The sequence below is a fragment of the Gasterosteus aculeatus genome, chromosome 4 (genome assembly GCF_964276395.1).
Source record: "Gasterosteus aculeatus chromosome 4, fGasAcu3.hap1.1, whole genome shotgun sequence".
NCBI lineage: Eukaryota > Metazoa > Chordata > Actinopteri > Perciformes > Gasterosteidae > Gasterosteus > Gasterosteus aculeatus.
In genome coordinates, this window is record NC_135691.1 from 2,040,257 (window position 1) to 2,064,282 (window position 24,026).

The following is a 24,026-nucleotide window of genomic DNA, read 5'->3' on the forward strand; positions in this document are numbered from 1 at the left end:
AAATATGTCACTTACTGTTATTGCTGCTTGACCAGTATCAGGAATAAATAATCTGTTGTTTTATGATTTGTGTTGGTTTACTTCCATTTGTAGATGTCTTTATGAAAAAAAAAAAACACAAAACAATACTATTCTAATTTAAACTTGAATCAGCATGCAAAAAAAAAAACTAAAATGATCAACCACCAAACTGCAGGTAGAATAAGTCTCGTGTTTCTGGCTCACAATGACTAAAACGGTAAGAAAATCTGAAAAAATGAATGAGCATTAATACGTTATTAGTGTAGTTTCAGTAATGGGTGAAGGAAATAAGAAAGAGTGTTAATGTGTGCAACGCAAATGGATGAATAGTAAGTCCAGTCCACTGTCCTTTATAGCCTCTTTCCATCGATGGTTCACTCGCAGCAGTGGATTCCTGTCCAAACCACTGAGCTGTGATCGTGACTCAATGCTGCCACCTGCTGGTGCGACAAGACACTGCACAACGTGACAGCTGACTGCTAAACGTTACATAAGACATAACAAATAGTGACATCATCCTCTTTCAAAACAAGTACTGCATACCAGTTAAATAGGCTATTGTTTGAATACCTGTGAAAAATGTATCACTGCATTAGGTGACACACAAACACACAAACATTACAAAAAAAAGCGCACAGATCTCCATTAGCTTTAATAGTCAACAGGGAGCGTCTGGCAGGCCGGTGCACCTTTATCTCCTTACAGGAAACAGACAATCCCCCCCACGTTGAAGAGCGGCAGAACTTTAAAACAGCGCAAACTACACAACAGATTTGTTCAACATTAGTGTGTCTCAAAACAACAGCAAACCCGGATGACTGACCTGAGGGGAGGACTCGGGGGGGCCTGGCCTGCGGCCTCGTGCTCCAGCTGCCTGCAGGAGGACTCGGGCCTTCCTCTCCTTGGTGGTGACGTCGGGCTGCACCAGGAGCTCCCTCATCTCCAGGTTGTTCTTGAAGGCCTTGGAGGCGGTGGAGCGGCCCGTGGTCAGTGAAGTCTGGCTCTTGGGCCTCGACGTATCCAATGCTGAGGGAGCAGTTCATAGGATCAGGAGTAGGATACCTTCAAGAATCATCATGGTTCTGTTTTGGTAATGTTATTTATACACAGAGCTGATGCTTCATCCTCTACACATATATTTATTTGGATTCTGGTGCACTAGAAGCGGTTAATGGAGTTTATTTAGTTTTACTGACCACACATTTAACTGAAATAATCATATAGCAAAAGTCACTGTACAATACCAGCATCCTTTTGTTTTCAGCGGACATAAGCAGTAATGTGTACACGTTGTAGTAATGTCAGTGTTCCTGGACAATAACACATATTATTCTATAGTTTTTCATGTGCAGTTAATCAACATTCACCTCCAGTGAGTTAAAATAGAGTAAACCTCCTGCAGCAGCAGCTCGGCTGCTCCCGGTTTGCAGTTAATGTTTCCGTGAACTATCTCTGTCGTCAAGGTCAGACTGTGCTTCTGTAAGGACTGGACCGATGAAAGCCTAACACAGCATAATCATCCCACTTAAAATAAGAACTTTCTGTTTCAGATCCTTCAAGTACATGTAGGTAAAGAAAACATCATGTTCAGCCTGAACTTTACCTCACAAACAGTTAAATAAACACCTTAAATGAGTCATTTTAATGCAAAGTCAGATGGGAAATAAAACCGAATAAACAAAGACACATTTTCTGCTCTTCTTACCTTCTCTATTTGCCTCCAGTTCCCGTTTGGCCAATCAGAGCGACGCTCCTTTCTCGTACGAATGTACCACGAAGAGTAATAACGAGACAATATCTCTGCCACAAGGTAACCTTTGGAAAGATCTCTGCAGACACAAAGGAGGGGAAACTAACTGAGCACATTTAGTCTGTAAGAGAAATCCTACTGAACACTTTGTTGACTTGACACCAATTGGAAGGAAAACACTAATCTGGTGTTACTGTTTACAGTCTGGTTTTAACTGCATTGACGTGGCTATTGTTAACTGATTCAAATGGTCAGTTTCTGACTGTTGGCTGAATCTGGTTAACGCTAATCTAACGTTAGCTTGCTCAATCAATTAAAATAGTCCAATGTCCCCAAGAACTGTTCAAACTGACCTGAAATAATACTGTTTCTGAGTTCAGATCCTGACATGCCAATCGTTTTTTGTTACATAATTGGTCACGTGTCAGTGCATAGCTTTACGTCGTAGCAGATGAGGTTTGATGAGACGAGTTTCGTTCTTCAGTTTCTGCGCACGTTCTTCGGATGGAGGGAGAGCTCGAGGCTCTGCAGCCACTTCACGACCTCCCTCGGCAGTCCTGTCCGTCTGGGACGGTCTGCTGATTTTGATGATTTTAAAGAAGCACACTGTATCATTTCCTCCGACACGTCACAGGGGGCTTTAGTTCTGATCCGATACCACTCCGAAAAGCACCAGAGGAGTCTGCCTTTTCTCCCAGTGGAGCGACTGGTTGGCTGGTGCAGGCTGGAAAATGAAAATGCCCTGCAGCTGCTACTGTGCCCGAGAGCAAACACTCCAATGTTAATGCACCGTGTGTGTGTGTGTGTGTGATGGATCGATCTTAATCAGCCAGACAGATACAAATATACATGAAGGATCAAGGATGTAATTGTGCCTTTATTCAACGAAATCAGTTTTTAGTTTTTACATAAAGTTATCTGGTTAAGGGCAACTGTTCTTTACTCAAGAACACTTGTGGTGCGCTTGGTTGAGAGAGCGATTGGACTTCATATGAACACATGTTAAAGCGTTAAAGTCTATGACCTCATCAAAGTGATGAAGACGAAGCCAGAAGAGTACCAGTCTCTTCATCTTCAGAGACGGTGATTCACTATGCAGTTTTCTTTTGAGTGTTTCCTAGTTGCACTGCATAGTAGTTCCATAACCTCCTTTCTACTTCTTAAATACATATTCTTAAATAGTTATTTAAAATAATTGTTTGTTATTGAAAGTTTAGATTTCTACCCTAATTCTATACCATGAAACTGTCGTAATGAGCATTATATTCATCTGTTTGCATATATTATGACTGAAGAGATTTATTTTGAGGGTCATTAAAGTGTGAGAGAAAGAAAAGAGGGAGACTTGTGTGAAAGCACTTGTTTCTTCTGCAGAGATCAGTGTCTAAGTGTCAGGAAGGAACCCAACAGCAGACCGCAACTCAGAACAAAAACAGGTATTTATTCAGGAATACGGTGAGTGAGGAGGCCAGCTGGTCGGGACCAGAGAGTGCTGGTAATCCGGTGGGCAGAACAAAACAGTCAGAAACAAGGTAAACACAGACCTCCAACAGCCCGCTCAGAAAAACGTTTAGGCAGGTAATCCATCGACGCACAAATGTGACTTAACGATCCGGCGGGGACTCGATGTCCGGTCCTCCTCTTTATCCTGTCGTTGCTTGTGATCAGCTGTGTTGGCCCGAGCCACTGCAACTCGTCCCACCAGAAGGACTCACGAGCAGGGGTTTGTAACACTAAGTGTGTGTGTGTGTGTCCAAAAAGAGCACAGCTGTTTACAAAAATTGATTCATTAACATTAGAATCAAACAACAATATTCCTGTTGACCAAAGGTAACACATGGAGAAACTAAACATTGTACTTTTATATTAACGTTAATAAAAACAGAAGTACCTGATATTATCTGTCACGCTCCTCTTTGTCATGTAGACTAGTAGGGAACACGTGATGACGCAGAAACCTTCGTAAAACATGTAATAGTTAATATAGAGTTAATATTAAATAAAAGACAACATGGAGTCTGACCTGAGAGTTTTTATTCTTCACGCCACTTTGATGATCTGGTTGAACGTGTTTGGGTTAGGGTTAGGGTTAACCCTAGGCTCAGTGGTTCTTAACCTAAATGGAGCAACTGAACCCTAACCCAACTGAACCCTTCATCACGGCATTCACTGAACCCATCCATCCATTGTCAAACTGCTTATTGTCATACTGCACACAGGGTCGCGGGGGGGGGCTGGAGTCCATCCCAGCCAACTTCGGGCGATAGACAGGGTACATCCTGGATTGGTCGCCAGCCAATCGCAGGGCTACACAGAGACATACAACCATTCACACAACTACGGGCAATTTAACGTCCCCAATTAACCTGATCCCCAGAGCATGTCTTTGGACTGTGGGAGGAAGCCGGAGAACCCGGAGAGAACCCACGCAGACATGGGGAGAACATGCAGACTCCACACAGAAAGGCCACTGGGCGGAATCGAACCCAGGACCTTCTTGCTGTGAGGCAACAGTGCTAACCACCACGCCACCGTGCCGCCCCCCTCACTGAACCCAGAAGTCAGTAAAACACAGACCAGTAAGATGACACGTAGCTGTCCTGACAGGAAACACTGTGGTTACTATGGTAACATGGGAAAGCTTTCTCTTGATGGGATGGTTTTACTTCACCACGTGACCAGTTAGTAAAAGGTCGACAACAACCTGGTGATCAATGAGAGAGACACTGAACGCAAACACATTCTGAACGGTCTGAGCAGTGGGGTGCTTCCGGTTATGACGCGCAATAAGCGACAAGCGACAAGAGGAGACTAGCGATCATAGATATATCTAGCGATGAGACACAGATTCTACCGGCCATACAATCTATGAGGGACGATTTTTCCACTAAATTATATAAAGGACAAGGCACTACCAAAGTTTGGGAAAGACCTAATTGTCCCCACCAATAAATTTGAAATTTTAATTGCCTGTTAAAAATGTGAACGATATATTTCAGAACATTCTACACAATGTTCGTCAGCCAGAGTAAAAAAATAAATAAAAAAGTTTCAACAACATGCTGCCATCTGATTGTCTGAAGAGTCACAAACTCGTAGAAAGAGAGCTGGTAGTCTGACACAGTGAGATACTAAATATACCTGGAAGATCTCACTTTTACTTTTATTAAATCTCTAGCGCCTGCAACCTTTGGTCCAGTGCGTTAGCAGCAGCTGCCTTGTTGAAACTAGAAGAATAAAGCTAACGTACCCACATAACGGGACTGTGCTAGTTTAGCCTGGTACCAGCAGACTAGCAAATCGAAAAATATATAAATATAACCCTGTTACTATGGTAACCATACAGTGAAATCATGCAAACAGCTTCACCTGATCCCTGTGCGCGGTGCCGCTGCAGCCCGTCACATCACAGGACTTTTTGTTTACATCACCATGGCAACCGCCGCCCCTCAAGTGATGCAACAGACACTCCGATATATGATTTTTAATGTTATAAAATATTTATATATGAAATACAAAAATGGTACAAATACGGTGGTGTAAATTACATTTTGAGCAGCTCAATATTGTGAGATGTGATTTCATGAAGATTTATTTTATTATATCAGCTAGAAACATCTCCCCCTTCTCTACTCTCTCATGTTTTGCTGTTCCCTATTATTTTCCATAAGGGACCTAACAATGAATTCAGCTGCCTGCACCTCTCTGTAATCCAAGTTTAAACATATCATTTTGTTTAAAAAAGGTTGGTTTTAATAATTAAATTAAGCTCAAATAAGTTCTGCATTACAAGATATTTTGCAAAACTATGTTCATTCACATACTGTATATTACATTGCACGTATGTGACATTATAATCAGAAAGTGTTCAAAGTGCATCGCTGTTTGTTAGCTATCGCAAATGTTAAGGCTTCTTCTAAACACGGCAAAACTGAATTACATAAAACACTTCATTCCTAACAAGTTAAGTCCTGAACTGGTTTTAGAATCCCTCTGCTTTGCGTCCATCCGGGTGCTCGGTAGTAAAGGTTCACGCAGGCCGGCTCAACACCGCTTGGTAACTGCCAGATAATCAGTAGCTGCTGAGACACTTTATTGGTCGCCTCAATCGAACGACAACATCAAGGATTTTATTAGCTCTTTGAAACAAAGGCGGATTTCTTCAGGTCCCATTTAGGAGGGTTAGTTGTCATTGGAACTGCAGGTAGTTCCTCAGCCTGTTGGGCAGGGGCAGGTGGGAAAGAAGGCGGAGTCTGTCCCGACCGACGCAGCTCCTGATGCCAAGACGACACAGCTGGTCCAAGCGTCTTGGTGTCACTAGCAAAGTAGGATTCAAATCTAATGATGAAGTTGTTCAAACACAGACAAACACATAAATACATACAACAAGGTGGACTAAATACAAGCAAACCTAGTGATTACAGGTGAGGCGAGTGACAGGTGTTCTTGTACCTTCATACGTCAGTAGAAACCCCTCGGAGAGACTGCTGGGCGGAGCCACGTCCACTGGCCTCTGAAACTCTGCGTTCCTGCCGTTGATGTCGGCACCAAAGTCCAGCAGCAACTTCACTACGGCTGTGAAGTCTTTCTCTGCAGCTGCATGTAAGGGTGAGTCCAGAGATTTTCCTTTCTGTACACTTGCACCTGCATGGAGGACAACTTGATTATCCATTTCAGACACAGTTGTGATGCAAAAGCCTTTTGTGTCTGGTGCTGATTGAATTCTCCTTTAGCATGGAGATGATCCGCACTGTGCTGACCTTCCCTCAGGAGCCTCCTGGCACACTCCAGCTCCTGGCAGACGCAGGCTGTGTAGAGCGCCGTGCCCAGATGAGGAATGTCCACGTCCACATCTGCACCCCAAGAGACCAGAGCCTCCACACAGCCGTAATGACCTGGAAGCCACGCAGCATGAAGACAGCAACCAGTAAGAGACGCGTGGAGATGCCGCGTGGATATTTATTTCTAAAGCTACTACAAAGGACACAAATACAGGTTGAGAGATGTGAGAAGCAGCAATTAGTTGAGTTGGGATTATGTATTGGTATCATGTTAATAACAGACATTTAGAGCTAATATTAAGATATTCAATGATAAATTACCTTGATCCTTAACTTGGTACCTCTTAAACTGTTTAGATTAACACTATAGACACTATATTTAAGAATCAGTAAAAGCTTTCTGATATGTTAGTTAATGCATTCTGTTATAATGTATTGTACCTTTGCTCGTGGCTTCATGGATTGGTGAAGGGCGGCATTCAAAGCTCTGGGGTTTTGCTCCATTTTCCAAAAGAATCTCCGTGCACGCCACGCTGCCCGCTGCACAGGCGTTGAACAGAGGGGTGACTCCATCAATCGTAAAAGCATTGACCTGCAAAAGCATTTCCTTACGTTGTTGTTTTTAGACCTCGTTCAACCATGCGAGTTAACTAATAGCAGCAGCCTGGGGGAGCTGGAGGATGAGAACTTAACAGCTCTACAGCGACTGTGCAAGAAGAGCAGCACTGTTCATTCGTTACTTCTACCCAGATTACCCCAGACCTGCAGCCACATTAAAGGACAATACACAACTTACATTTGCTCCGGCATCAATGAGAGCTCTGGCACAAGCGACATGGTCTCCCACACAGGCCTCGTGAAGGGGGGTCACATGGTCTATAGTCAGAGCATTCACACTGTGACCCTGGAAACCCAATCAGACCACAGATATGAAGTTAAATGGTGCAATGACACATGACCTTTGGAACAGCAGTAACAATCTTTGCTAAACCAGACCCATTCTTCAGTGATGGCAGTGATGACAAACTACCTTTGAGCAACAGTGGTTAATAAGCTCACAAATCAAAGCCAAGTAGAAGTCTAGTTAAGAGTTAATGAATCACCATTCATAACACTCTGACCGTATCACAGCTTTGTCATGAGCTCGTCTGTTTTAAGAACAAGGCATTAGAGGCTTTGTGGCTGAAATGTCTCCATCGTGGTGCACTGCTCATTCGGTGAGCAGCTGGAAATCCTCCCAGTCTCCTATTTATCAATATTTGGGATTAATCGGCAGCTTTGTTGACGCCCTCGGATACTGTATATACTGCTTATGTAATCATGGCGGTGCTGTGCTGTGTATTTACCTGCAAAACATGCATCTACAATGGCAATTTATAGTGCTGTAAACACAGAAATATGACACGATTTGTTGTTCAGAGGTGATGGAGGTGGAGACAGAAGAAACCAGTAAGATAACAACGTGCTTCACAGAAAGCCACATCTCGTACTTCTATTCAAACTGTTTCCTTCTTCCTTCTTCCTTTTACCCTAACCCAACATCTACTGCAGCAGATTGTCTTCTGCCAGAAATCTCCTCAGGTTTAAGCAACAACCCGACCAAAAATATCACGACTTGAAGGCAAGCTTCCTCTGTGTTCTATCTTCACCTGTGAAATGAGGGTCTTTAGAGCCAGGAGGCGGCCCTGACTCGCTGCATCGTGGAGGGGGGAGCGGTCCGCCCAGGATCCTGCAGGGGGAGAAAGTGAAGTAAATTACTCTTTAATGTTGTATGAATATAATTAAGCATCATGTTTGTACCAGTGAAAATAATAGAGATTTAATGTCTTTATGAAACTATTTAACTTATTTTAAATTCCTTTATTGTTTAGGCAACCATGGCTGCTTGATGAAATCCCAACCACCATCTTTTGTTTATTTATTTCAGCTTTTATTAATTAATTAGTATTTCAGCATTTAAATATTTGTTTCACCCTTTATTTATTCCTGTATTTATTTATACATTTATTTATTTATATATAAATAATATTTAAAAAAAATATATATAGTATATATATTTTTTGAAATATATAAAATATATTTTTTTCCTCCATGATCATGTTACATAATCAAGTTTGAGTCAATGGCAGGCGAGGCATATACCAAACTGTCATCATCATTCTTATCTCTCCCCTTTTCAATCATAATTTACAGCATTTTTATTCATGCAAACTATTTTTCTTGACCGATATTGATTTGATATACGGGTAGAAAAGACTAAGCTATGGACATCCACCCGATTTCTTAGAACATGGAAGAGCATATCTTCAGCACTGTGACTAATACACAAGCTGAGTATTATTTTAGTATTCCATAGTGTAACTAAGCTTTAAATTAAAGATTCCCTTAAACAATGGATATGGATTCGAATTTGCCTCCAAACTGCGTGTCCCTGAAAATGTGGAGTGTTGTTTTGGTCGCTGTGTGAGTGTGAAGGGGGGCACTGCATAGCTGGGAATGGAAACTAGGACAGGATGGGGGGTGGGGGGGAGGGGGTGCAGGGTATCATGAATATGTTCTATTAATACATCTGAGTAACAGAGCTGCCAGCCTGCAGTGTCTTGGTTTAAATGGTGAATGTACGGTTCAGGATTCATAAGCAGTTATTAAGGTGATGAAAGAAAAGTCGTTCATAGCCACAGTTTGAATTAATGTGAGTTTAATGAACGTCTCTCACGCTATTTGGATTAGTAATGTGTTCACGGCTCATTTGTAAACACGGACATTTTAAGTGTGAGGCAGCAGCACTAAGACATGATTTTAAAGAAGCACACAGTATCATTACCTTCGGCCTTTGACCTTATACCCTTTGGATCAAACCCGTTGCTTGGTGTGAAGCGTACACAGTTGTATTACGTCTACTTTTTCCACCAAATGCGTCTTCAGCCTTAAAGGTTTTTGATGTACTCACCGTGTTTCTGGCCATAGTCATAGAACTCTGCTGATATCCGGGCAGCCTCTTTGCGGTTCCCACGGACGATGTAGAAGTACGTCAGCAAATTGAGCGAGATCTTAACGAAGAGCTTAAAGCAGAACAGGGCCAAGATGCTGAGGTAAACATTAGACAAGCGGGCCACAAAGGGCTTATTGGAGAGCTCCTCCGTTCGCTCTGACATTTCCTCCGACACGTCACAGGGGGCTTTAGTTCTGATCCGATACCACTCCGAAAAGCACCAGAGGAGTCTGCCCTGTCTCCCAGTGTAGCGACTGGTTGGCTGGTGCAGGCTGGAAAATGAAAATGCCCTGCAGCTGCTACTGTGCCCGAGAGCAAACACTCCAATGTTAATGCACCGTGTGTGTGTGGGTGTGTGTGTGCGTGTTCAAAGTTCTACTCACAGTGGTTGCAAATCTGACTTAAATTGCATTTATTTCAACTTTTTTTTAATGATTTTTATGGATAAATCATAACTTGTTTATAATTATAACTTCATTTTGAAACACTTTTGCAGATCAATTTGGTAATAATTTTAGAGATTTTATTTCTAAAAAAAATGTAATTCTAGATAGAAACTAACCAAATTCAGGTGATAGATGTTAGATATAGGGGGATATAGGGATATAGGGGATATATAGACTATTGCTAAATATAGATCGATCTGAATCAACCAGACAGATAAGCATTTAAATAAGGGATCAGGCTGACATACACTTTTTCTAAAACAGCATGACTGACCCCAAACCCCTTTCAGTCTCCTAATCTCTAAGTATACATCTAACTAACTCAAAAAAAATGTTTTTTGAGAGCAAATTGCTTGCATTGCAAACAAAAAAAACACTTCATTCTCGGAACTGAATGAACCAGGAGTTTCTAATTGGTTGTAAACTGTAATTTTCCACTGTACAGGACTTACTAACTACGTACAGATAGAAATGTTAGCTAGTGGTTAGTGGTATCATGTAGGTAAGGTGAGGCAAAAGTTAATACTTGTTTTCATGTTGTTTTTGATTAATTGTGCCTTTATTTAACCAAATCAGTTTTGTTGAGTTTTCATAAAGTTATCTGGTAAAAGGCAACTGTTCTTTACTCAGGAACACTTGGATGTGGTGCGCTTGGTTGAGAGGGCGATTGGACATTATGCGAAGACTAAACACATGCCGATGCTTCAGCAACTGCGCAAGAGGGGCTTAAAGTCTATGACCTCATCAAACTGATGAAGGTGAAGCCAGAAGAGGACCACAGTCTCTTCATCTTCAGAGACGGTGATTCACTATGCAGTTTTCATTTGAGTGTTTCCCAGTTGCACTGCATAGTATTTCCATAACTTCTTTTCTACTTCTTAAATACATATTCTTAAATAGCTATTTAAAATAATTGTTTGTGGTTGAAAGTCTAGATTTCCACCCTATTTCTAAAGCATATAACTGTTGTAATTTGCATTATATTTATCTGTTTGCGTATATTATGACTTGAGATTTATTTTGGTGTTTTAAGTGTGGGGGTCATTTAAGAGTCAGAGAAAGAAAAAAGGGAGTCGTGTGAAAGTACGTGTTTCTGATGCAGAGTTCGGGAGACTGAACTCCTGTGTGTGTGCTAGTATAAGTGTTTGTGTGTGTGTGTGTGTGTGTGTGTGTGTGTGTGTGTGTGTGTCTGTATGAGTGTGTGCGTGTGTCCAAAAAGAGCACAGTCGTTTACAATAAAAGTAATTTATTAAGATTAGACTCATACAATTATATTCCTTGTTAACCCAAAGTAATACATGGAGGTCCTAAACGTACTTTTATATTAACGTTAATAAAAACAGGACCTGAAATTATCTATTATCATCTTTTCTTCAGAGGTTAGCTGAAGCTTTCAAAAGGTTCTTGTTCAGAACAAACCTCCATCCATCCATCTTCAAACCACTTATCAACAGGGACAACAGGGATTACATGACAGTTTCCTCCATCTCATCCTCCATCAGATGAGAGGCTCGTACTACCCCCCCCCCCCCCCCCCCCCCCCCTCCCTCTCTCCGAACCCCTGATCTATTGATTCCAACGACAGAGGCAACGAGCACAGCAACATTAAAACACACTTCATATCAGACTTCCATCTGCAACACCACAAGTCCCAGAAAGCTCTGGACCCCCCCAGAGTCCAGACCAGCTCAGATACCCCTCACTTGCTTCACCTGCTACATCCACAAACCAACATCAGCTGTGTGTCGTCCTGTACAGACTGAACTATGTGGTGAGGAGAGAGGAAGGTTCTCCACCAGGAGGAGACCCTCCCTCCTCCAGAGAACATAGAGACACTGAGGAACCGGAACTGGAGCAGGACCCATACCCAAACCCAAACTCAAAACCAAACCCAGGATAAAGAGGTTCAGTGAATGTGGTGCTGAAGGTGTGGAGGTGGATCAGTGTGTCAGAGGAGACTCTGTAGAAGGACAGAGAGCCAGCAGGACAGTCCACATACACTGCTACTCTACCAGAGGAGGAGGAGGAGGTGATCGGTGTTCTTGTCTTATTGGGACAAACAAAGTAACCTTTATCAGAACAGATCAGACTCCAGGACTGATCATTCATTCCAAACAAACAATCTGCACTGCGTCCTTTCCTCCTGATTCCTCTGTAACTCACTGATATTATAACTTTTCCTTTCCACTCGACCTCCCAGTAACAGCGACCAGTCAGACCAGTTCTACACAGCAGCTGAGGCCAGTAGTCAAACCTGTCTGGATGATCAAGATATGACTGATCCTCCTTCACGTGTGTCACCTTCGTTTTGCTGTCAGACACTATGAGGTCTCCGTTTACTGTGTTTATGTCGATTGTGAGTTCACAGGAATCTGAAGAGAGAACAAGACACAATACAGCTGCAGTTATTAATCATGTGTTCATCTACTGACACTTTGATGATGACATCACAGAGGTGAATGAGTGATGTCACAGTGTGAAGATGGTTGAATCTTCATGAATCAAACTCAAAGCACACTTACACTTCCTCAGACCTGGTGTCAACCATCGGACTCCAGCAGGCTCCACCCTGAAAGGAGGAGGGGGGGTCAGAGCAGCATGGAGACATGGACATTACATCACTCTCATACACACAGCTTTGTCCTTCATGTTCACATGGACCACCTCTTCTTCTACTGCAGTGGACCTTCTTGTGATTACTAGTTCTCTCTAACATGATATCAACCAGTTGCTTCCCCATCCAGCAGGTACACATCAACATGATGGTTCATCAGGGGTCCGTTTCAAGTAGGAGGTTTAACAAACCCTACTCTGAGTTGATTTACCCTGAGAGGGGAAACTCAGAGTTTTGGGTTTCAGAACAGCTGTTGATTCAATCAACTCGGAGTAGGTTGACTCAGAGTTGATTGCGTGCACCACCACAGTATAAAGGGAGCATGAACGGAGCCACAATACCACGAGTTACCATGGCAACCACCACAAACAATCAGTCGGCATACGTCACCCCTATTGAGCTGGATATATTAATGCAAGCGTACGAGTATGAACCCGTAATTAGAAAAAAAGCAACGCCTACTTCAGCAAAAGACAGAGAAACGGCGTGGGAGAGAATTGCTGTAAATTCCAATAAAGTGCATTGATATTTCATGTACACACTAATCCTAATCCATACGCTTTTCTAATTCCCAGTGGGAAAATTACATTTTTTACACAATGGTTGTTAGAATGCTCTACACACAGGCTTGAAATACACACCCATGCTCATATTTAATCACAAGAATAATATCGCTGGTAAAAACTGGTACAATGGTATTGAACCTATAATGTATTTTAGTCAGGTGCCATCCTGTTTATTGGCTTCACTGGTTTGTGTCCAGCGACGCACACGTTTCTCACGGCTCTGCATACAGCAGCTTTACTAATATTATAATGTTGTAAAGGAAACTGCCGTTTGCAAAACAAGTAATACTACAAAAAGAATGTGCTCGTATGTGAGAGCATGTCCACAATGGGGGACGTTAGTTATATGAGGACGGATGAGGTTATGTACATATGATGATTTGTGAAAAAAAACGATACCGTTCAAACAAGTATTTATCTGGAAATGACAATATATCTAATCAGGGACCCAATATTCTCTCAAGACGTGTTTAACACCCTGCGAAGTAAAAGCGCTTCTTCATCAAGAAAAGGACGTGACATGTAGAAAACACTATGGTCTTCAACGTAACAGACTTATTTTGTTCATATGTGGAAACTGCGCTAAAATACGCCTGATACAGAGTAACCGAATGAATGAGGGAATGAAAGCACGCTGTGTGATTGGCTGGGCTGCTTTTAGAGAGAGGAGACTGTGAAAGATGTCTATGTTTTATTAGGTTTATTGAAGAAAACCTGCTCCCGACCAGATTTGGTTTACAGGCTCAGTCACCATGGTGACTGACCCTGAGCTTAATTACCTCCCTTTGTGAAACGGACAACTCAGAGTTTCCCTCATCTCAAACTATGAGTTTTTACTAAACCCGCTTCTTGAAACAGACCCCATGTCCACAATCAGCCGTTGGTTCTTCACTGAGCGTCTGTGGGCGACGGTCACCTGAAGTCCTCTCTTTATGTCCAGGGAAGTGTCTCTCAGTGCAAAGCACCAAAACCAGGATAAGCTGAATTCCATTACAACACCACTGTGATTTTCCATCCAAAACAGTTTGAACTGATTGTTTCTTTAAATGTTTGTCTTTTAATAATGTCTGGACTAAAAGACAACACACACTGGAGGAAGATGACGAGCATCAAAACATCTAAGGGTTGTTTGATAAGAGCCCACACACCTGCAGTGTGACGACGTCGACTCATATCAACCCACCATGATGCCCGTCAACGTGTCAGGATACACCACTGTCCTCTCTTATAAGGTGGAAACATGACATGGCTTCATGGAAACAAGCCTTTCAGCACCTTCCTCCCTGTTTAGGCTCATCCTGGCTACTGTTCCTCACTACTTCTCTCTGTATTGATGGTCTGATGTGGGACACAAACAGTTTGATGAGTCTGATAGTTTGAGGTCAGCTTGGTGTGTTAGGGTCAAAATTATCAGGCTGACAGTGTGACAGAGAAAATAATTCCAGCTCGACCTTCTCTACCAGACTGACTGTAGCTGCAGCCTCTTCATACCTGAGAGTCTCCAGTTTCCACTGTGGATCCTCCAGTCTAACTGACAGCAGCTTCACTCCTGAGTCTCCTGGATGATTGTAGCTGAGGTCCAGCTCTCTCAGATGGGAGGGGTTGGAGCTCAGAGCACAGGCCAGAGAAGCACAACCTTCCTCTGTGATCAGACAGCCTGACAACCTTCAAACACACAAAACATCACAATTATATATTGAAAATAAACACATGGAAATATTTGGAAAACAAATATTTGATTTAAATCATGCAAGTAGTAAGAATCCTATAAAAGCCCCATTGATGTAAATAAAGACACCTAGTGACATTAATTGAATCCTGACCTGAGAGTCTTCAGGTCACAGTGTGGACTCTCCAGTCCAGGAGTCAGCAGGTTCACTCCTGAATCCTGCAGGTGGTTGTTACTCAGATCCAGCTCTCTCAGACTAGAGGACTGGGAGCTGAGAACTGAGGACAGAGCTTCACAGCATCTCTCTGAGAGGTTACAGCCGCCCAGTCTGAAGAGACAGCAATCAATAAGAAGATCATATTTCATATAATGTCAGTTAAGTGTTTATACAAGTACTGGTGTAGACTAGACTACTATAAAAGGAACCTGATTAAAAAGGATCTTTATTTGCTAATTTAATGTCAGTTAGCATCTACAACTTAAGTAAGCAACTATCAAACTCCAAGCAGATTGTCACCAAAGTTGTTCAGTCTCTTTTACTCCTCTGCTTTTCCCATTTTCCTCAATTAAGGATATTAAAATAACATCACAAAGCATCATTAAGAGGATTAATAGGATGACCCTGTGATGTTTTATTGTGAACGAACATTGTGTTTTAATTCCCTCCGTATCAAATGCGTTGGGCCACAAAAGTCCTATGATGTGATGAAAACATAAACAGAATTGATGTCCCTTGTTTATTCTCTTATATTAGTTCTTCTTTCTCCATAGATACGGTTTCCTGGTAAAAAAAGGGTTTTATGAAGTCTCAAATCCTGTTCATCCTGTGGAGTGGATAGACATGTATATCATTTCAGACAAACTAACTTAATCTGACCTGAGAGTCTTCAGGTCACAGTGTGGACTCTCCAGTCCTGCAGACAGCTGCTTCACTCCTGAATCCTGCAGGTCGTTGTTACTCAGATCCAGCTCTCTCAGACTAGAGGACTGGGAGCAGAGAACTGAGGACAAAGCTTCACAGCTTCTCTGTGAGAGGTTACAGCCACTCAGTCTGAAGAGATAGGGATGAAGAAAAAACAATAAGTACTGTAAGAGATAAGTGTGTATATTGTTTAATTGGATCTTCTTATATTGAGGATATTATATTGGATATATATGTTGACATGACGGCCCTTTTGTTTCCCTGCTTATATTGACGTCATGTTTGCAGCAGGTGCAACCTAGATGCGCTGATTAGGCACTAGTGCACAGTTTTTCTACCGTGTGACAGAATGTTCATTTTGTATCTGGTTAACGCTTTTTGCTGCGCAAATGAATACCAAACAAAAATAATTTAAAGATCTCCTGTCCCAGCTCAATTGCGGCTAAATAATGTTTGTGACCGAAGGAACGCTGCTACAAGTATAAAAGATGGCAGCATATTTAAGTTCTGATGTATGAATCTAACTCTGTACTTACAGAGCCTTGTTGGAGGCTTTGACAACTGGCAGCAGCCTCAGAAGAGCCTCCTCTGAAGCAGAGTATTTCTTCAAGTCAAACACCTCCAGATCTTCTTCTGATGACAGTAAGATGAAGACCAGAGCTGACCACTGAGCAGGAGACAGTTTATCTCTTGAGAGACGTTCTGAACTAAGGGACTTTTGGATCTCTTCCACTAGAGAACCGTCATTCAGTTCATTCAGACAGTGGAACAGATTGATGCTTTTCTCTGGAGACACATCATCACTGATCTTCTCCTTGATGTACTGGACTGTCCTCTGATTGGTCTGTGAGTGATTTCTTGTCAGTGTCAGGAGACCTCGTAAGAGAGTCTGATTGGTCTCCAGTGACAGACCCACGAGGAAGCGGAGGAACAAGTCCAGGTGCCCATTAGGACTCTCCAAGGCCTTGTTCACAGCACTCTGGTAGAGATGTTTTGGTTTATGTTTATCTCCAAAGACTTTTGGGACTTTTAGGGACGTTGTTTGTTCTACTGACAGCAGATTGACACCAGAGCTGAAGAAGGTCAGATGGACATGAAGAGCAGCCAAAAACTCTTGAACACTCAGATGGACGAAGCAGAACACCTTGCCCTGGTACAGTCCTCTCTCCTCTCTAAAGATCTGAGTGAACAGTCCCGAGTACACTGAGGCTGCTGTGATATCGATGCCACACTCTGTCAGGTCGGATTCATAAAAGATCAGGTTGCCTTTCTGCAGGTGATCAAAGGCCAGTTTTCCCAGAGACTCGATCATCTTCCTGCTCTCTGGACTCCAGTGTGGATCTGTCTCAGCTCCTCCATCGTACTTCACCATCTTCACTTTGGACTGAACCACCAGGAAGTGGATGTACAACTCAGTCACGGTCTTGGGCAGCTCTCCTCCTTCTCTGATCTTCATCACCTCCTCCAGAACTGTAGCAGTGATCCAGCAGAAGACTGGGATGTGGCACATGATGTGGAGGCTTCGTGAGGTCTTAATGTGGGAGATGATCCTGCCAGCCTGCTCCTCATCTCTAAACCTCTTCCTGAAGTACTCCTTCTTCTGGGGGTCTGGGAACCCTCTGACCTCTGTCACCATACAAACACACTTAGGAGGGATCTGATTGGCTGCTGCAGGTCGTGTGGTTATCCAGAGGCGAGCAGAAGGAAGCAGCTTCCCCCTGATGAGGTTTGTGAGGAGCACATCCACTGAGGCCGACACTGTGACATCAGTCAGGATCTCATTGTTGTGGAAGTCCAGAGGAAGTCGACACTCGTCCAGACCGTCAAAGATGAACACAACCTGGAACTCTTCAAACCTGCAGATTCCTGCTGCTCTGGTTTCACTGAAGAAGTGATGAACAAGTCCCACCAAGCTGAACCTCTTCTCTCTCAGCACATTCAGCTCTCTGAAGGTGAATGGAAATGTGAACTGTATGTCCTGGTGGCCTTTGTCTTCAGCCCAGTCGAGAGTGAACTTCTGTGTTAAGACTGTTTTCCCAATGCCAGCCACTCCCTTAGTCATCACTGTTCTGATTGGTTCCTCTCCTCCAGCTAAGGCTTTGAGGAGGTCTTCTTGTCTGATGGTTGTTTCTGGTGTGGCTGGTTTCCTGGATGCTGTTACAATCTGTCTGACCTCATGGTCTTGATTGACCTCTGCAGTCCCTCCCTCTGTGATGTAGAGCTCTGTGTAGATCTCATTCAGAAGGGTTGTCTTTCCTGCTTTAGCGATCCCCTCAAACACACACTGGAACTTCTTCTTCAGGTTGGATTTGAGTTCACGCTGACAAACTGCAGCAAGAAGTCCTGAATGAAGACAACAAAGAAGATCAGTGAGTCACAGAATATACTTCAACATGTCCTTTCCTCAGAGAACCACTCTATGAATGTATTATGTCCATCTCTTGAGACATTAGTGAAGGTCTCATTCATCAGCATGGTAAGTCTTTAGATAAATCCTCTTACTGCTCTGCAGTAGGTCAGCCAGCTCCTCCTGCTTCATTGTCCTCAGGAAGTGCAATGAGATCTTCACAAATGCGTCTCTGGTCGTCCTCTGCTCTTCATCCTGCAGCTCATCATCCTCTTTCTCTGAACATTCTGGGTAATCTGTACTCACAATCTTCTGGATCTTCTTCAGCTCGTTCTTCACAAAAGTGAGGATGTTCTTCTCCAGCAGCTGGAACAGAACAGTCTATAAATGAAACTAAACTAAACATGGAACCCAACATCATGTCCATGTTGGACAGACTTACAATCCACTGGACCACAACTTGCAGCCTGGAGATGATGGTTAACTGAGAGATGTAAAAGTAGTTGTACAGGTACACACCATAAAGATGGAGTCCAGGTGTGTTTGAGGATGCTGGGCAGACTGACCTGTGAGAACCTCTGAGCTCTCCAGGTCCTCTCTGTGGAGGAACATGAACCATCAGCTCTCATGGTGTTTGTACCATCAACACCAATACAACAGTTAGTTAAAGATATTTGCTTTTGTCACGATTGATCATGATGAAAACCAGATGCTAAGACTGCAGTTGATGGACGGACAGTTTGTTAGTTGAGTGACAGTTAGCCATCAGTTTCATCTGTTTTTAGTAAATACTGTGGGTCATAAAAACAACGTCTCCAGACCTCTGCATCTGGTACAAAGTCTAATGAAACTACTTTAAACCTCTTTAGTTCGTCCTCTGACCTCTAGAAGTCTCTTTAGATCTTCTGAAACTAGTCTTTCGACATTCTACTCTAACACTTTCTCCAAACCTCTGCATGGAGTCTAGTCTCTAATCACATGTTCAGTACCAGTCATCTGTCTCCAGAAACCTGTAGTTATCTCAAGATGTGACCTGATCCTCTCTGTAGAGGAACAAGCTCACATTGTGTTTACATCTGAGAATGTTTACAGTAATGAAAATGAAAATGAAAATTAACGATTCACACTTAAACATATACAGACCAGTTAGATAAAGGTAATGAATTCTGTCATGATTGATCGTCATGGAAACAACAAATGTTGTTTCCATGACGGGTTCAGTTGTGCATTGGTTGTTCAGTTGGTCATTGGTTGTGCATAAACAATGCACAACCATTTCTGTATTTCATAACTAAGGATCAGAACAGTTCTTTATCTGCTTCATCTGTTTAGAACTTACTCTGAGTTATAAGAATGGCGTTCATCTTTGAAATTAATCAGATGATCAATAGACTGATTACTCTTCATGGACACACATCTGGGTTCGGGAGACCTTCCTGAACTGAAAGAAACACTGAGATTACATCATCACGTCATCATTTAATCATGAAGCATCAGTTCTCATGGTGTTTGTACCATCAAGACCAATACAACAGTTAGTTGGCTTCTGTCCTGATTGATCGTCATGGAAACAACATTTGTTGTTTCCTTGACGGGTTCAGTTGTGCATTGGTTGTTCAGTTGGTCATTGGTTGTGCATAAACAATGCACAACCATTTCTGTATTTCATAACTAAGGATCAGAACAGTTCTTTATCTGCTTCATCTGTTTAGAACTTACTCTGAGTTATAAGAATGGCGTTCATCTTTGAAATTAATCAGATGATCAATAGACTGATTACTCTTCATGGACACACATCTGGGTTCGGGATACTTTCCTGAACTGAAAGAAACACTGAGATTACATCATCACGTCATTATTTAATCATGAGGCATCAGTTCACATGGTGTCCGTCCTGGCCACACGTGTAGAACCAGAGTAAGTCATTTAAAGACGTTGAGACATGGACAAGAGTGGGGGACAGTTGGAGATTGTCCTCTCACCTCTGAGCTTTGGTCTGGCTGTCATGTTCCCCACACAGAGGGGATTCAGAGGGAGGGACTCCCTCCTCCGGGTCCTCAGACGGATTCATAGCAGAGTCCACACTTTCACACCTTTAAAACAACCTGCTGGGAGAGCTCACACATTATTTATCTTCATCAGAACAAACACACAGAGCTCATTCACCTCAACACTAAAACTCTCATGAGACACTTTATGTGTTGTTGTCTTCTGTTGAAGGTCAGACTTCTGGAGAAAGACAAACCTCCTTTTTTCTTCTGTTAAATCCTGTCAACATCTCAAGAGACGTCTTTTTAAATGCTCATCCTATAAATAGTGTTTTACAAGATGAATATTATCAGTCATCTTCCAGCAGATGGAGCTGTGCTCTTTCTCCTCTTGATCTCCTTTAGAGTCCAGAAGTCAGTAAAACACAAACCGGTAAGATGACATGTAGGAAAAAGGTCGACAACAACCTGGTGATCAATGCGAGAAACACTGAAAACTAAAGAATACACAAACACATTCAAACACTAAAAAGTGGCTAAATGTGTTTGAAGCCATCTGAGCAGCTGTGTCTGCCTCTGTTGCCTGATTCGTCACACATTCACAAACATATTGCTAAAAATCTTCGAAACGCATCACATGTCTATTGCAGCGTTTACGATTGTATAGGTGAGTACTACATCACAGTCACGTATGAAGACAATTATTTAAGAAAGTATATTAAAGGAAAGATCTATGTCTGTGAATTTTAACATTCATACACATTTTCTTTTGAGATTTTTAATGTTTTTTTTATTTTAGGGTGGCTTAAAAACCTCTGGCCGGGGACAGCGGATGGAAATTAGCCTCTCAATTACAGTACACCTGTTGATTAGTGTGCATTGTCCCAGCAAAATAAATGAATAAACAGAGAACTTTGGTTGAATGGCCTACTCAATGTTGAATTGTGAAAGTCAGATTGTTATTGACAAAGAGCAGATACAGACGTTGACTGTCCAATGTCCATTCAGATAGGCTAACCGTAAAGACACGTTACTATTTTAAGGTCACAAATGAATATTGCTCCATCCATGAGGATTAACATTTACGCCCATCTTTTAACTTTTATCCAAGAAACCCATCTGCTTCCCAATGAATACATCCCCTTGAAAAGAAGGTGGCCAGGTCAGATTGTATCAGCCTCATTCTTCTCCCAAGAGGGGTGGCAATACTCATCCACCCAGCTGTTCCAATACAAGTTTTCAATACTATAAAAGACACAGAGAGCAGATTTGTTACTGTACTTGGCTCTGTATTAAACCAATATTTAAAGCAACAACTATTCAAAATAAAGTGAACGTTTTTTGGGTTGAATATAATTAAATAAAAAAATGTTTTGAATATAATATGTTCTGCTCTGCTATTTTATTTTATTGTACTGTGTATATATTGTGTATATTGTGCATTTTTCATTTTATTTACTGTATTGCTGTTATTGCACACAGATTTCCCTTGGGGATTAATAAAGAATATATCTATCTATCTATCTTTTTATATTTTCAGATTCATATTTTCAAGTTTCAAATCTTTTTATCACTTTCAGACTTTTGGCCCTGATCTGGCTTGGGGGCGTGGCATCAACTGAGAGGGGCGTGTTCTCATGAGTGACAGGAAAACAAAGATGGCTGAAAACCTTCCTCAACCGCGTTGCCTATGAATCAACACTTTCTATCCACCGTATCCTCATATTTAGTTGTGTCAGCCTAAAACTGCCTTCATATTTCAACCTTGATGAAACAAAGTTTTTAAAGGGAAATGTGAGCGATTCACTTTGAGAATGTTTAATCTCACTCGCATTGAATCAGCAGGTGAGAGCAAACACAGCGTCTCTCAGGTGTGTTTCAGTGCAGGAACAAAGGCCCAGGTAAGCATTCTGGTCCCTGCTGGGTCCTAGTGCCCCTCCCTCTGCTTCTTCCCCTCCTCATCAGTAACAGTCCTCACGGACCCCAGATCAGACTAAGCTCATCTTCATCACAGTGTCATCAATCAGACTAACAGCAGCTTCTCTCTTTCTGCTCACACATGTTTCATCTTGTTTCACAGCTTTAAACAAACAAACCTTTGAAAAATCACACGTTCACAATCATCAATGATGTCATTCATCCAAGCACAGCTCCACTTACTGATCTTGTAGACATGAACTTCCTCAGTGTGCAGCTCCCTTTTGTCCTCAGCAGGTCCGTGTAGAAAAGGAGCTCCGTGCTTCACTTCAGCTTCCATCAGACGGAGTGAAGTGACGCGGCTTGTTGTTCTCAATCAGGGAGAGAGTGTCCTCATGTCACACTCACAGTATGCAGTGCGACTGGTTGAGTGAGTGTCAGTCTGAGATGTGTTAACAAGGTCAAAGGTCCTCGTGAACAGAATCCTCCTCACTGCTCAAACAAGAGTCTTTCAGGATCAAAACCAGCACCTTGTAAAGAGTTGCTACGACAACAAAATGGATGATGTAGTTTGGACCCGTGAACATCCCTCTTTGTCACCTGGTCTTCTACATGTAGACTAGTAGGGAACACGTGATGAAGCAGAAACCTTTCTAACAAATGTTGTGAAGAGTTTATATTAAATACAAACATTCACTAAGACATCAGAGTCTGACCTGAGAGTTTTCTTTCTTTAATTCACTCTGATGATCTGGTTGAACGTGTTTGGGCGGGACAACTTACCCACGGATCAGTCTTCGGCTGCGTGCCAAATCACAAAGGACATGCTGTTACATGCAGTATTCCACTTCCTCATCACACGGCAGCTTGAAGCCTGAAGGCTCAGTGGTTCTGAACCTTAATGGAGGAACTGAACCCTGCAAGCTTCATCAGGGCATTCAACAAACCCTTCGTTATTGAGAAAATACAATATGATTTCTGAAGATTTCTTTAAAACATAGATATACATTTTATTAGTGCACACAAAGTCTGTCCAGAGAACAAAACCAACAAGACCCGAATTTCACACAAAAACACAACTCAGTGCATATTTACACCAAATCAATGGAAGTGTTGCTGTTGTACCTTTCAGATACAAGCAGAAATGCGCAGCTTCACCTCGGCAAGTGACCCTCTCATATCAGTTTCACAGCAAAGTCTTTTCTTAGTTTTTATGTCTACAATCCTCGAAAAGGTTTGCTTGTACAGATACGTTGTAAACAGTAACAAACAGTGTGAGAATCTCAGTTGTTGTTCCATAGAGTTGCTGTTGAACCTCTGCGGAAGTTGAATGATTTTGTGAGAGAGGTCATGTGATTCACACGTGACCTTGAGAAGAAGCTTCACTTCCTGATCCGTCAGGAAGTGGAGCTTCTTCTTACTGTGATGTTCTTACTGTGAAACTGTTCGCATGCAGATCAGACCGATCACATACAGCAAACATCCTCCACCACAACATGCACATTTATTCCTCTTGGTTCGCAATCTGCTGTTTCTTCTAACAGAAAATAAGATGCAGCAGCAAGACACAAAACATCAAGCCCCTCACATCTCGTGAATTCTTCCTGATACGGTTTTCCCTTATCTCCATTCGACTTTCATGACTCAAGTGCATTTCATCACTTTGAGCAGAGAGCAGATGTTGCTAATATTTTGTACACTCAGCACATACTCATCTCCAGTGCAAGCAATGGTATGTTTTTTGGCTTAAGTATTGATTGTAAGCCACAGAACCACATTCAGCAGTGGAATATTGGATTTTTAGAGAGTGTGCTCGGGTTTTCATCACATTTGTTGGAATTAATGCCCAGCCAGTGAACTCGGCAGAGTCTGAGGCAAAGGAGATTGCTTGTGCAAATGTTATACAGCTTACAAAATGAAATACTGTGTGTTAGAGCGGGTCCAGGAAACCAGTGTCATCTACGTGATGTATGTTTTATAAGAGCGAACCTTTGCAATCGAAGCATCCATATG

General features: G+C 42.3%; 2 protein-coding genes across 8 annotated transcripts; both read right to left on the reverse strand.

Moving 5' to 3' along the window:
• Positions 1–5,335: 5,335 nt before the first annotated feature.
• asb5a (ankyrin repeat and SOCS box containing 5a) lies at positions 5,336–11,087 on the reverse strand. Of its 2 annotated transcripts, none has more exons than XM_040175077.2 (7): positions 9,503–11,087; positions 8,202–8,281; positions 7,349–7,456; positions 6,994–7,144; positions 6,532–6,666; positions 6,224–6,367; positions 5,336–6,088 (listed from the first exon to the last, which is right to left on the reverse strand). In XM_040175077.2, exons 1-7 carry the CDS (start codon positions 9,705–9,707, stop codon positions 5,961–5,963), a joined length of 951 nt encoding a protein of 316 aa, XP_040031011.1. In that variant the 5' UTR covers positions 9,708–11,087; the 3' UTR covers positions 5,336–5,960. The 2 variants fall into 2 exon arrangements, with proteins under 2 accessions (XP_040031011.1, XP_040031010.1); XM_040175076.2 differs by having other exon boundaries at positions 6,224–6,415; positions 9,503–9,963.
• Positions 11,088–11,219: 132 nt separating this feature from the next.
• On the reverse strand, positions 11,220–22,460 carry LOC120818193 (NLR family CARD domain-containing protein 3). Of its 6 annotated transcripts, none has more exons than XM_078102019.1 (12): positions 22,257–22,450; positions 20,091–20,213; positions 19,828–19,941; positions 19,448–19,549; positions 18,628–18,706; positions 18,264–18,474; positions 16,298–18,104; positions 15,717–15,890; positions 14,994–15,167; positions 14,662–14,835; positions 12,513–12,559; positions 11,220–12,362 (listed from the first exon to the last, which is right to left on the reverse strand). In XM_078102019.1, exons 2-12 carry the CDS (start codon positions 20,177–20,179, stop codon positions 11,755–11,757), a joined length of 3,579 nt encoding a protein of 1,192 aa, XP_077958145.1. In that variant the 5' UTR covers positions 20,180–20,213; positions 22,257–22,450; the 3' UTR covers positions 11,220–11,754. The 6 variants fall into 6 exon arrangements, with proteins under 6 accessions (XP_077958145.1, XP_077958144.1, XP_077958148.1 ...); XM_078102018.1 differs by having other exon boundaries at positions 20,091–20,216; positions 22,257–22,449; XM_078102022.1 differs by having other exon boundaries at positions 19,828–19,924; positions 22,257–22,448.
• Positions 22,461–24,026: the final 1,566 nt, after the last annotated feature.

Coding starts and splice junctions, on each gene's coding strand:
- LOC120818193 (XM_078102019.1), bottom strand. CDS start 20,179: ATGAATCCGTCTGAGGACCCGGAGGAGGGAGTCCCTCCCTCTGAATCC. Junction 18,707..19,447: donor CGCCATTCTTATAACTCAGA/GTAAGTTCTAAA, acceptor GTTCCTCCACAG/AGAGGACCTGGAGAGCTCAG. Junction 15,891..16,297: donor AAAGCCTCCAACAAGGCTCT/GTAAGTACAGAG, acceptor CTATCTCTTCAG/ACTGAGTGGCTGTAACCTCT.
- asb5a (XM_040175076.2), bottom strand. CDS start 9,707: ATGTCAGAGCGAACGGAGGAGCTCTCCAATAAGCCCTTTGTGGCCCGC. Junction 7,145..7,348: donor TCATTGATGCCGGAGCAAAT/GTAAGTTGTGTA, acceptor ATGCTTTTGCAG/GTCAATGCTTTTACGATTGA. Junction 6,416..6,531: donor CAGGAGGCTCCTGAGGGAAG/GTCAGCACAGTG, acceptor TCCTCCATGCAG/GTGCAAGTGTACAGAAAGGA.